This window comes from Tauraco erythrolophus, chromosome 3 (genome assembly GCF_009769465.1).
Source record: "Tauraco erythrolophus isolate bTauEry1 chromosome 3, bTauEry1.pri, whole genome shotgun sequence".
In the NCBI taxonomy this organism is placed as follows: Eukaryota; Metazoa; Chordata; class Aves; order Musophagiformes; family Musophagidae; genus Tauraco; species Tauraco erythrolophus.
Window position 1 is genome coordinate 80,453,610 of NC_141467.1, and position 12,380 is coordinate 80,465,989.

At 41.5% G+C, this 12,380-nt stretch overlaps 1 protein-coding gene across 1 annotated transcript in view; it reads left to right on the forward strand.

The window, feature by feature from the left end:
* Positions 1-11,235, forward strand: part of MATN2 (matrilin 2) — a 75,908-nt gene extending 64,673 nt beyond the window's left edge. The window contains exons 23-27 of the mRNA XM_086608761.1: positions 1,774-1,926; positions 6,001-6,072; positions 6,641-6,751; positions 6,998-7,093; positions 11,025-11,235. Coding sequence (XP_086464887.1) covers positions 1,774-1,926; positions 6,001-6,072; positions 6,641-6,751; positions 6,998-7,093; positions 11,025-11,077 — 485 coding nt within the window. The 3' untranslated portion in view covers positions 11,078-11,235. The remainder of the gene's footprint in view (positions 1-1,773; positions 1,927-6,000; positions 6,073-6,640; positions 6,752-6,997; positions 7,094-11,024) is intronic.
* The last annotated feature ends 1,145 nt before the right edge of the window (positions 11,236-12,380 follow it).

A 12,380-nucleotide genomic window follows, 5' to 3' on the forward strand; every position in this document is an offset into this window, starting at 1 on the left:
CATTTTCTGAGAAACTGCTTTAAGAACCATGGCTGATGGCCCGCAACACAGAGAAAATAGGCAGACTTTAGAAGATGCTGCACATTTTTATTGTTTTATCGACTTGATAAAACAATCATGACTTGATGCATGATTAGTATAGCCCTGGTTAGGACTGACACTTCTCTGTAAAGAGAATAAGTAAAACATCTGAGGACATGAGAAGAGCATGTGCTAACAAGGGTGCTTGTAAAATAAAATATAAACAAAGTGGGTCTTAAAATATCAAAAACAAACTCAAAGATTCATTCACTAAATGGTGAGATCTGGGAAAGTACATGGCAGATCTACAGGACTGAAGAAGGAAAGAAGTAGAAGGCAACCTTGCTTACTTGTTGAATGAAACCTCCATTCCAGACTGCTTCCACTGATATTCGTAATGCTACAAGCCAAATCCATCCCCTGTGTAATTGCAGCGTAGGCAGTGTAGTAATGCTGAATATGAAATTGGCCTTGAATGCCTTATCACTGATAATCTCCAAGTTGCTTTAAAAAGCAACAGACCTCAGCATGACTGGTCCATTCATTAATTTGAATCAGCTCCTGGTGGATGTTTTACTTTCCTGGCTGAAGTGCAGTGGTAGGCAGATCCATGACGCAAAGTAAGGAGGTGCTTACGTTAAATGTTAAAGAGTTGGAAAATGCATATTTTATGATATCAGGTCTGAGATTCTTCAAAAGGTTGCAATTCAGTAAGCGTGTAGCTGTTACTACCCGGTGATAATAAAGAGATATCAAACCCCTTCATGCAAAGTTTCATCTGAAACCAATCAGCTGAGAAGGCAGCTTCCGCTCTTGAGTCTTATAAAAAAGCTTGAAATGCTACGAAGCTAATAGTTGTATTATGAATCACAAAATCAGTACTAGTTGTGGACACTTTCTAAACCAGAACTGATATGATCTGATACAACATTTCTCTTTATATGTTCACAAGAAAAAAAAATCGATTATTAAGTGCTGAAAAGGGAGAGATATTGAACATCACTATGTTTTGTACTCATTGCTTGTTTAAAAATCTGTCTGGTGAGAGGGCTGTGAACCATTTCCTCCTGCCCTGCTTTCAGAGTGCAGAAAACTATGAAACGTCTTTCACTTTCTGCCTTGCACCTCTGCTGGGGAAATGCTGGTCCTGAGCATCCCAGTTCTTTCTCTCCTAGCCTCACAAATAGTTCCTTTCCCCTGTTCTTTGTACCCAGCCCACTAGCATCCGTTCAAGTCCAAGAATCTAGTCTCAATTTGCTCTGAGGATTTAGATGAAACACTGAGTATTTCTATTTTTCTAAAAAAACTACTCACAGCTTTCAGGATTCTGCCCCATTTGCTGATACATAATGAGTCTCCCCATCAACCCAGTAATTAGCTTTATTGCACACACTCTACCTACACAGCCACACACACAAACCAGGAACTTTTAGTACAACTATGAGGCTGACTTGTGTGATTCTCCTTACTGTTTAGCAGTACTCTTTCTGTGTTCATTTCCTATCAGTAGTGGCCAGGCAACCGTCTTTGTCTTTAACTTAAAAACTATCTGTTAAATTACAGGGAAGCAGTGAGTTTCTACACATCTTCCAAATAAATAAAGCACATTAAGCCTGTTTGAACACAATTTTGAAGATACACCACATATACAGTTCTTGTGCTCTCCCTTTCTCTCTCTCTTTTTCCTTTCACAGAAGAACAAGGGCTTAGAACTGCTGATGTAATAATTTGTGCAATTTCTTTTGAATCTAGGTATAATTATCTATGCTATTGGAATAGGAAAAGCAATCGAGGAAGAACTGCTAGAAATTGCTTCTGAGCCACCATATAAACATCTCTTCTATGCTGAGGATTTCACAGCTATGGAGGACATAAGTGAAGAGCTAAGAGTCCAAATCTGTGAAGGTAACAGTGTTCCACTTTCATTGAGTCAGAAGAGGAATGAATGCTTGTAGATTTTTTTGCAGGCCTAGAAGGACAACTAGTGTCATAGTATAGGTCATACATCATTGGTGTCAGACATTGCAAGGCATAATATTGCAAGTAATTTTTCTGCCCTTCAATATGTGAGGAATATACACCCTTACTCTGTCGCCAGATAAAAGTATATAATAATTGTCTTTCCTTTATTTTCATAAAGGTTGCATAAAATGTACACTTCTGTGCCCAGAAGAATCAACTGCCCCCTCCCCTTTCTTTTTCTACAGTTAAGTTAGCCATGCACTGAACCCCAATCCACCAAAGAAGTATGATCTACTTCATTAGGAATGTAGGAAAATAATCAGGGATTTGTAATGTCTTAATGAGAATTAAAAAATTACTTTTAAGATCAGTGGCAAAAAAACCCTAAAACACAGCAAAAAAAAATCATCAAGAGCTGTTGTGCATATTTATAGAAGACTAAAATTAGTTCATTGAACATACATTCACAGCTACAAAGAGTGGATCTCAGTTATGCGTAAGCTCCAAGTTTTGCTCCACAAACGTAGAAGGTTTGTTCCAGAAAGCACCCTTCCTTACTGTGGGACGGACAGCCTCTATATAATTCCCAGCTGAGGTTTTTCAAGGAAAAGAGGGAATAGGAGCTAGGACGAAAGCTGTTGAGCCAGAGAGAGGACAGCATGTCTCCCCCACTGACACCTTCCCAGGACTCATTCAAATCAGTACCTGAAGCAAAATTCAGAAACATCACTGTGAATAATATTGGTCATAGCACTAGAATTGTGCAAGACGATTTAATTTTCACTAGCTTTTGTTTAGTTGTTTTTCTTGGAATTAAATGCAAACAGGTTTTATTTTTTTCTTTAACATTACTGTGTAAAACTGGCTGGCAAGAAGCAGTGCATTTCTTCCTCATACAGATATCAAGGAAGAACCTGAAAAAAGAATCTGTGAATGTTTCCTAGATTGTATCTTCTTTTTGTTTCTCTCAGTCCTAAGAATCTTCTAGCTCCATCTCTCTGAAATACAAAATACTATGATAACATGAAACCAAGTCTGTTCATTAACCTTCTGACTGGGCAGATAATCTGCTGATGACAGCATGTCATCTTAAAAGCCTGGAGAGAGGCCAAAGCCAAAACTATCTGGCAACCGGTATAATAATTCCCACTCATTAGCAAACCCCAGAGCTCGGTAATGGAAATGCATCCTTCAGGTACCCACAGTGGTGGATAGCAACCAGGATTTTCTTTCTGGTTTTTAAACTACATTACTTAGCATATGAAAAGTAAGTAAATCCTGCCCCTTTGTGGCAGTTTCTAGACTGCATCTCTAGTAACTGGGCAGAGCTGGTGCCTCTCAGCTTCTGTCCTCTCTCAACCAACAGGCTATGCCTCACACCTGTCAACCGAGGGTTGAACCAGCCTTGTTTTTCGGGACATTCTAGGACTACCTGTTATTGCTCATCAGCTCACTCCACCAGAAATGCTGCTTCCAAACCTGTTACACAAGCCGAAAGTTCATTTTTTTTTCCTCTCCATTTTTTACAGCCTAAATTTTTTCCCTCCTTTGCAACAGCATAAATTTCATTTTGACTCCAGCCTTGGTCCTTAGCTGAGTACTTCCAAAGCTCCAGCCTGTGAGGGCAGTAGGAGACCATCTGAACCTCATGGACTCCACTAACAAAGCCTCTCATCCCCGGTCCCAGCTGTGGATAGGCTGCATGTTTCCAAGTAAGGCAGAAGCCCTCCAAATCTCTTTTGGGACAAGGCTTTTTCTTTTATTCTGCAAGAAAGCATCAACCTTGTAGAATAGCTAATGATTACTAGCAATTATTTTTGATGGCTAACAGTTAAAAAAAAAAAGTGGTTTTCTCTTTTGCCTCTTATAAAGAGGAATTCAGTTGGAAGGTTCTCGTTCATTGCCTTGGTTAATGTTCGTTTTTCATCTGACTGAAAGCACTAACGAGGCTACAGCAATGTCACACATAATACGCACTCATCATGATTGCCTCTTCACCCCTGTTCTAAGCATGTGCATTATGTGAGTCTTTAATTACATGCTCACATACTATTTTTGTCACAAGAACCCAGCCCTGATCAGATGACAGTACTCAGCAGGCTGCTGGTTAACATTCGGTTTCTTTCCAAATTGCAGATTGTTATCACTGCTGCAAATAGTCAGCCACTGCTTTTGAAGACATACCTTTTTGAAGACATCTTCTCACAGGCTTTTCTTAAAAAAATACTCAGGTTTTGTTACAAAACAGAACACTAAAAACAAACATCCAACTTTAGTATTGGTCCCCCCCCAAACCTGAATGTTTATGTTCACTGCACTGACTTCACCAAGGGACTCCGTTTGGGTTAGCAGCCTGTCACTACTTGCCTGATGATTCACAGCTTTACAGAGGTGACAAGATGAGAAATCTTTGGGCCCCAGCCGGTTTCTGAAGCCTAAAGAGGGGTTTCTGAAATGCCCAATTCACTTCCCAAACTAGACACCTTCTGCCACACTTCTACCAGTATCTCTCTCAGTCTTTCCTGTCCCTTACATCTGAATCCTAATTACTTGTATACCAGCTCAGCATCCAAAGCTCAAATTTTTCAGGTCAGTTCCTCTGCCCCTCCTAGACAGCCTCCTTATTAGCCTACAGCTCTTAAACAACTTCTAGAGCAAGCCATTACCCAGGGTCAAACACTCAAGGTTCATCTTACCTGTTTACCTTCCACATTAGAAATCTCACCATCCTTGTTTCTGGTTGATTTGTTCTTCTGCTGGACTCCTTACCCAGTTTGTTTCATTCCTTACCTCATGATCTCATCCCACACCTCTTTGCTGTTTTCTCCAAAACCCATGTTCCTTCCACCAGCAGGTTCCCACACAGGCTTTTTGATAGATATATATCATAGTTCTGCTCACTGAACTCTGGTGGTCTTACTCAACCACTCATCTCTGTTGATCCCCTGTTCCTCATCCTTGGTTATTCCAGCCGCCAGCGTCTCATCTCCTTCCCAGTGCAACTTAGCATGGCTGTGCGTTATTGTGCATCTGTCAAAATTCACTAGACCAATAGAGATCCCAATAGCTAAAAGAAACCTGTGGGGCCCAGAAGCATCTTCCACCTTCCTGCTGCATCTTGATGGCCTATCAAGAGAGTTTGTACATCACCTTTTACCCTCATGTACTCACTTTCAGTGAAGGAACTCTGAGTATGTTTGCAGGGCGGGAGTCCCAGATGCTACACCCCTGTCACAGTGATCAAGGAGTGCAGTTGTTAAACGTATGTGCTTCAGCTCCTCTGGGCCCTGAAGGGCTCCACGGTTAATTGAAGGGGAAGTTCTAGGAAAGAGCCCATTCTTAGGGAACCAAAGCTGCCTCCACATTACCCTCATTGCAGCAAGGAAGGGGTAGTGCAGCGAATGACCTTTGAGGTGGTTACACCTACATACTAAACAGGTTTCCATTTCTCTCCAGACACCCTTTATGGGTATGTGGAGTCTGAAATAAATCCCTGTGCTTCATGAATTAGAAATTTTTAAATTTTTGCTTATAACTGTAGTGCATCAAAAACTTTACATCACCTTTCTCACCTAAACACTCCCAACTCCCTGATCAATGTTTCCCGTTATAAAGAAGAAAATTGAAGGAGAGTAAGAAATTTCTTCCTTCTCCAAGCAGTTTTTATTCCATTCACTTCACCCCAAAGGATGGATGGATGACAATGAAACATGCAAGAATTTCACTAAAGGACACAAAATAGGCTGCTGTCATTCCAGGTTGCTTCACTATAAATCTATTTGTAAAGCACTTCTGGTTTTGGAAGAGTTCCTCTGATAATTCTGAGTTGAAGGGCGAGTCCTGGAGTTTCCATTAACGCTGGACCTCTTTTAAACTGCACAAGTATGAGGTGTTCTCCATGTGTTATGAGAGACACTGAGTTACTAGTGGTAACAGACATCTGCATTTCTAGGGAATGCAAACATTTTTATTGCTCCTTTTGTGATATCATTTCCTTTGGCAATTTCTTTCTGTCAGCCTTGAGAGAGTCAGCACACCAGCAGGATCCATCATCTGGGAGGCTTCGTAAGACTGGACCACAGCCTTCAGGTTGGCTGTTTTAACTGTGTCCTACTACTGTCTGCCCAGATCATTGCTAAGTTGCCTCTTCATGCCGCCTTCTGCAGAGAACTCTAACAATTCACCTATGAGAGAATGGTTCATTGCATTCCCCTTCCTGGTCCCCTGCAAACCACCTTCCTGTCTGCAATTCAAGTCTGCTTTGTACCAGAAATTTTGAGATCATTGTAACGAATGCATGGCTGCATGCTTCTTACACCATCCAAATGAATTACTTCATGGGGAAACTTGTATTTCAACACTGTGCTTGGAATTCCAAAGCATGTTCAGCTTTCAATCACTTCTGTTTCTCACGGCAACCTTCACAACGACCTTTCAGTTCTGCAACCCACAACTTAAATTATGTATACAGTAAACTCAGCCTTACAGCTCGGTTCCTTCACATCTTTGTATCCCTAGTCCTCTCCATGAATGATCCTCACTGCAGACAGTGAGATTACTCACTAATGAGAGAACTCTGTGCATGTGAGTAGGGAAAAAAAATACTGTATGAAGTGAAGTGGGTTTGATTTTTAGACTTTTGGGGGGTTTCCTGCAGGACCTGAATCAACCACAATAGCCATCACAGATGCCATTGCCTGCCCCAATCTTGCAATACACCACAAGTATCTTTTTGAAGACAGTCACACTCACTCAACAAGAACAACAGGTAATCAGGTTACCTTTGTTTAGAATAATCCCAACTGCTCTTTGAATATATAGGCCTAAGTGTTGTGTACTATTTTCTAGTATTTACAAAGTCTGCCCCATAGCATTCCTTTGGATGTTGACCTGTTTTGAGAACAGGAAGCTGTATTAAACCTGCTCTGCATTTATAAGTCCTTGTCACTTCCTCCCCCATCCCATTTGATTTATTAATCTTTTAATCTATGCTTTGACTGTTTCTGTTTTTCAGCAAAAGCTTCAAAAGACAAAGACCAGTGCAAATGTGAAAACCTTGTGACATTCCAGAACTATGCAACCAATGAAGTAAGAAAACTCACCCAGCGATATATCCTTCCAGAGTAATTGTTTCTTGCATGTAAGACAAGGGGGGGCAAGTTAAAAGAAAGGATAATTACAACACATCGAGTCTAAGCTGTCTCCATAGCTCAAATCAATCTACTGTAATGAAAAGCTAAACTACTTGACAGGTAATGTTAATCTCCAAGAAGCAAGGCTTTTAAGACTTGAAAGCTGTCTCTCCTTCAAAGAATGGACCAAAATATTAATAAGGATCTTAACTTTCAATAATCCCTAAGAGTAAACACCTTCAGGGACAGTAAAGAAATGACTGGTCAAATTCAAGACTAGCACTATTTGCTTTGAGTTATTTCTTCTGATAGCACTGAAATAGCATTTACTGGCTACAGAAGTCAGAATACAGGAGATGTTTCCCTTCTGAACTTCTTGGTGAAGCACCAGATGCAGCGAGTCAGTTAAATTAACACTCCAAATGAAGAGCAATTTAGAGGGCTGAGGTCTGATTAATTTTGCATGAACAAATATGCAGATGAACATTAAGTGCAGATCTACAGCTTCCCCCCCCCCCAAGTTAATCTGCCTTTCCAAGGGAACTGTCAGTACAGTAGCCTTTACAGTATCTGCAACATCCACCAAATGTCTCAGGAGACAACAGCAGCAAACAATTGCCAGTTTGTCCACCTGAGACATTTGGTGGATGTTGCAGATACTGTAAAAATAAAATAAAAATTAAAAAAAAATTCTAATATCCAATCTAAGCCTCCCCTGGCACAACCTGAGGCCATTTCCTCTTGTCCTATCACTTGTTACTTGAGAGAAGAGACTGACACCCACCTCACTACAACCTCCTTTCAGGTAGTTGTAGAGAGCAGTAAGGTCTCTCCTCAGCCTCCTTTTCTCTAGGCTAAACAACCCCAGTTCCCTCAGCTGCTCCTTATAGGACTTGCACTCTAGACCCTTCACCAGCTTCATTGCCCTTATTTGGACATGCTCCAGCATCTCAATGTCTTTCTGGTCATGAGGGGTCCAAAACTGAACAACTATTTCAGGTGTGGCCTCACCAGTGCTTAGTACAGGGGGACAATCATTTCCCTAGCCCTGCTGACCACATTATTTGTTATACAAGTCAGGATGCTGTTGGCCATCTTGGCCACCTGAGCACACTGCTGGCTTATATTCAGCCAGCTGTCAGCCCATACCCCCCAAGGTCCTTTTCCACAAGGCAGCTTTCCAGCCACTCTTCCCCGAGCCTGTGGCATTGCATGGGGTTGTTGTGACCCAAGTGCAGGGCCCAGCACTCAGCCTTGTTGAATCTCATACATTGGCCTCAGCCCATCAATCCAGCCTGTCCAGATCCCTCAGTAGAGCCTTCCTGCCCTCAAGAAGATCAACACTCTTAATCAACTTGGTGTTGTCTGCAAACTTACTGAGGGTGCACTTGATCTTCTTGTCCACATCACTGATAAAAATATTAAACAGAACTGGCCCCAATACTGAGCCCTGGGGAACACCACTTGTGACTGGCTGCCAACTGGATTTAACTCCATTCACCACCACTCTTTGGGCCCAGCCATCCTGACAGTCTAGGTAGTAAGAAGACATCACATCTTCTATTTAATTTTTGTAACTGTGTGCAAGATCAATAAGCACTTATTTTCTGCAAAGAGTGCAGCAATAGCAACAGCTCATAACTCTGTGCTTCCTAGACAAGAACAGCTTCAGACTGAGGAACCTGTGGAGTTAAGAGTCTGTCCAGAGTCAGGCTAGCAGAGCCTTCAGTGGTCCTGACAGTAGGCAAGACCACTGAGGGCTCTGTTAACCTTACGCAAAACACTGCCTACCACTTCAGACCTTACCTCCAGCTATTTTGTGTAACTACAGCAGCCAGCCTCACTGTATCTCCCACCTTCTCAGGTGAATCCTTCAACAGGTAGCTCAAGGAAATCATGTTCTGATCGCTTAATTAAGTTACTCCATGCAAAGTAGAATTACTTCATAAAGGGGGAAGAAAGTCATCGCGTAAGGTTACTGCTAGGTGCTTCAAATGTTCATCAACATTTATACTTCTCTGAAGGGACTTCTCCAAAGTCTCCAAATGACTTTGGAGAAAAATCTCTAGCTCATTTCCCACATCCTTAGGAGTGTTACCCAGACATATGCAGTTGCAACCTAGATGCTGACAAGAAAGGAGACTACTCCTTCCCCCTTCAGCAGAAGCCTTAGCCTCTTCACTGTAGTCACCTGCAGCCAGGCTGTGAGGAACTCTGAGGTTACTCAGAATCAAAGAAAACAGAGCTTAGCAACATGTCATTTTTTGCTTTACAATTTGAGCAGGCAACCCTGTGGTTTTCAGAGTCTGAACGACTCAGGGAGATGGAAAAGCTGCTGACTTACACTGAGCTGGAGACCTACACGTTTCCATAGGAACAGTGCCAAGCACTTCCCCAGAGCACTGTGCAGCCACTGCTTTGAACAGAGTAAGAACTATCCAGTTTCCTCTTCTTACAAACCTAATTTCTCTGCCTTATCTGACGAGCAGCTCAGATACTGAATGATATAGTAGTTCTTGGTAACTGCTGAAGACTCTGCTGGCCAGTCCCCATCCCAGGGATCTGGGGGGAAGAGGGGGAGGGAGAACTGGCTACAAAACTAGCTTCAGTTAATGAATATAAATTTAGAGGGACCAGTCCAAACCATCAATGATTTATATCAAACTACATTTAACTTTTTCTATCAGTAGATGAATGCAGTTTCCACTGCTTGAACTTTGCCTCTGTAAACACTTCAGAAACATTGATGTTGCATAGAAAGCAGCTCAAACGATGCTAAGCACGCATAGAGTAATCCTTTCTGCATGACAGACAGTTGAGGAATTACCAAACATAAACCCAACGTACAGGCAGGCTGGTTCCCACAGAAGCAGGACTCCCACTCTTGCACCTTTCTAGCAAGAGGATTCTGCTGCCGTCAGTGCGACATGGCGAGGGCAGCAAATTGCTGTTCTGGCCAAACTCAGAGGCTGAATTCAATTTGCCTGTCTACCCTAACCAATTTCTAACAGCCCCTGTCAAAGATTGCACTTTTGTATGCCCAGTTCTCCCTTTTTCCTTGTGGAAGTCCTTAAAGCATTTAAATCAAGACACTAGACACACAAGCAAAGACTGGGGTGCAGCAACTTAGTCCTTTTCAGGTGGGCCTCTGCCTTCAGTTCTCTCTCTGGATGCTAGGTCCCCTTTTCCTCTCAGCTTACCCTAGCTCCAACCTTATGATGGCTCTTTTGAGAGAGGTGGTCAGGTCAACTGTATCAATCCAGCCTCCTGCTGCAGCAGATAAAAGCATTCCTGTCAGCTGGAGATACTTATCAGGAAAGTGATGCTGTACGCTGCTTTGCATTGCTACAGCTTCTTGCCTTCAGTGGAGCCAGCCCTAGATCCCTTGGAGCTACTTGTGCTCTACTCCACATCTCCCTGGGAAACAGGGCTTTGTAAGAACAGTACCCTATGCTACATCACCACAGGGAGGAATACAAGACCATCAGCAGACGTTCTTACTGCAGTCAGAGCTGTGTATGGTTTTATAATGTTACCTTACATGTAGTGTTCCATGTGATTAAGTGAAACATTTTTTAAACAGCATTAACTAGGATAAATATTTAGCTTCCCCTTAAAACAGAAATAGCCAGTTTCCAGCACCACCAGCCTTTTTAATATACTGCAGCCCGAACTCCATGTCAAGGTATGCCTGTTAATGAGCGGGGCTTTACACAGCTTTCTCAGCTCAGCTGATCAAAGCAGCAAGGAAAGTACAGGGGAGCATCGTTATCAGAAACTACTGGGAGCCAAAGAGGGTAAAGAAGAGGAGAAACAAGCAAGTTTACGGACCACAGCAATCGGGCAGCTGACACTGTTTTTCTATGAATGCATGCTATCAGTAGCCCTCTTTCCTTAACTTCTGTCTACTGGAAGAAATGACAAAAAGAATGGAAGACTTGGAAAACAGGCTAAAATACTGATCGAAATTTGAAGTGTATACTACACTGTATATTTATACATACAAACTTGTCAGAGCTATTTTCTTAAACTGGTTCGAAGTAAAATAACAAATCCTTGTGTCTGAAGTTGAAAAGAGTATTTTGGATCCCTGCATCTATATACTATGTGTTCTGTCTTGCATTGATTGCAGATAAGAAATGTTGAAAATTTTATATATATATACGATTTAGTAACTAGCAAAAATTCTAATTAAGCAGAACTAAACAACTGAAATAAGCTATGCAAAATAATAAAATGCTGTTATTTTTTTGAAGTGAAACCTCCATGTTTTGAAGTACTTTTAGGGTATGAATTTATTTGGCTTGCTTTTCTGTATTTCCCTCCTCCACTCACTCTGCTAGTATTTTAAGCACCCTATCTGTGTGGATATTTATAGTTCTACATATATATACTTAGATAAACACAAGTGGGACAGCATTCACAGAAATTAGGTTTCACTTACATCTTAACAAGATTAGACTACTGAAATCAGTTGGAAGTAAAAATAGAAATTTATACATTTGTGTTGAAACTATGATGAAAGTAAATGAGCAAAGTGGGAAGTCTGCTGGATTATCATGGTATCACAATCCAAAGTTTCACGTACATTTTCTCTTACCACATCCAGACCACGTAACTTCTCTCTACTGTTCCTTGGTCAGCGGTCAGTGATTCTCTTAACTTTCCTGAATGCAACTGGTATTTTAATTATGAAACCATTTTTTGAGTAATACAACTAGCTGTATGCCTGTTTGTCAAACACTAAGACACAAATGAAGATAGTGAATTGCTTCCAGCCATTCGGGCTAAATGAAGTGCCTTGCAGTTTTACTCCTTCCCTTTGGCAGCAACAGCAGAGGGAAGCTTTACTTTCACACTAACAGCAGTATCTAAACTATCTCCTCAACAGATCCAAATCTGGTGTTTAATAAGTAGATACCAGTACTTCCTCCTTTGCTTTGACACACACTGGTTTGTCTCTTTACTATCTCCAAATAGAAAGACACAACTTCATCCATTCTATACCAGAAGCAGAAGTACCTGCAACAAAACTAGATTACGTGATCTCAGATAAGCCAATGAGCATACATGGATACGTAACAAGCTTTAAAAAGGTACCCTGTGCTTCAGCATACTTTGGCAAACAGAATGCCAAAGGATATTTGCAAGGATACTGGTACATACTGATTTTCATTAGGTGTTTCTTTTACAGCGCTATCAGCAAAGCACTGGCACCTCAATCATCACTAGCAATAAGGAACATCCTGCAGTCATGGTCTCACA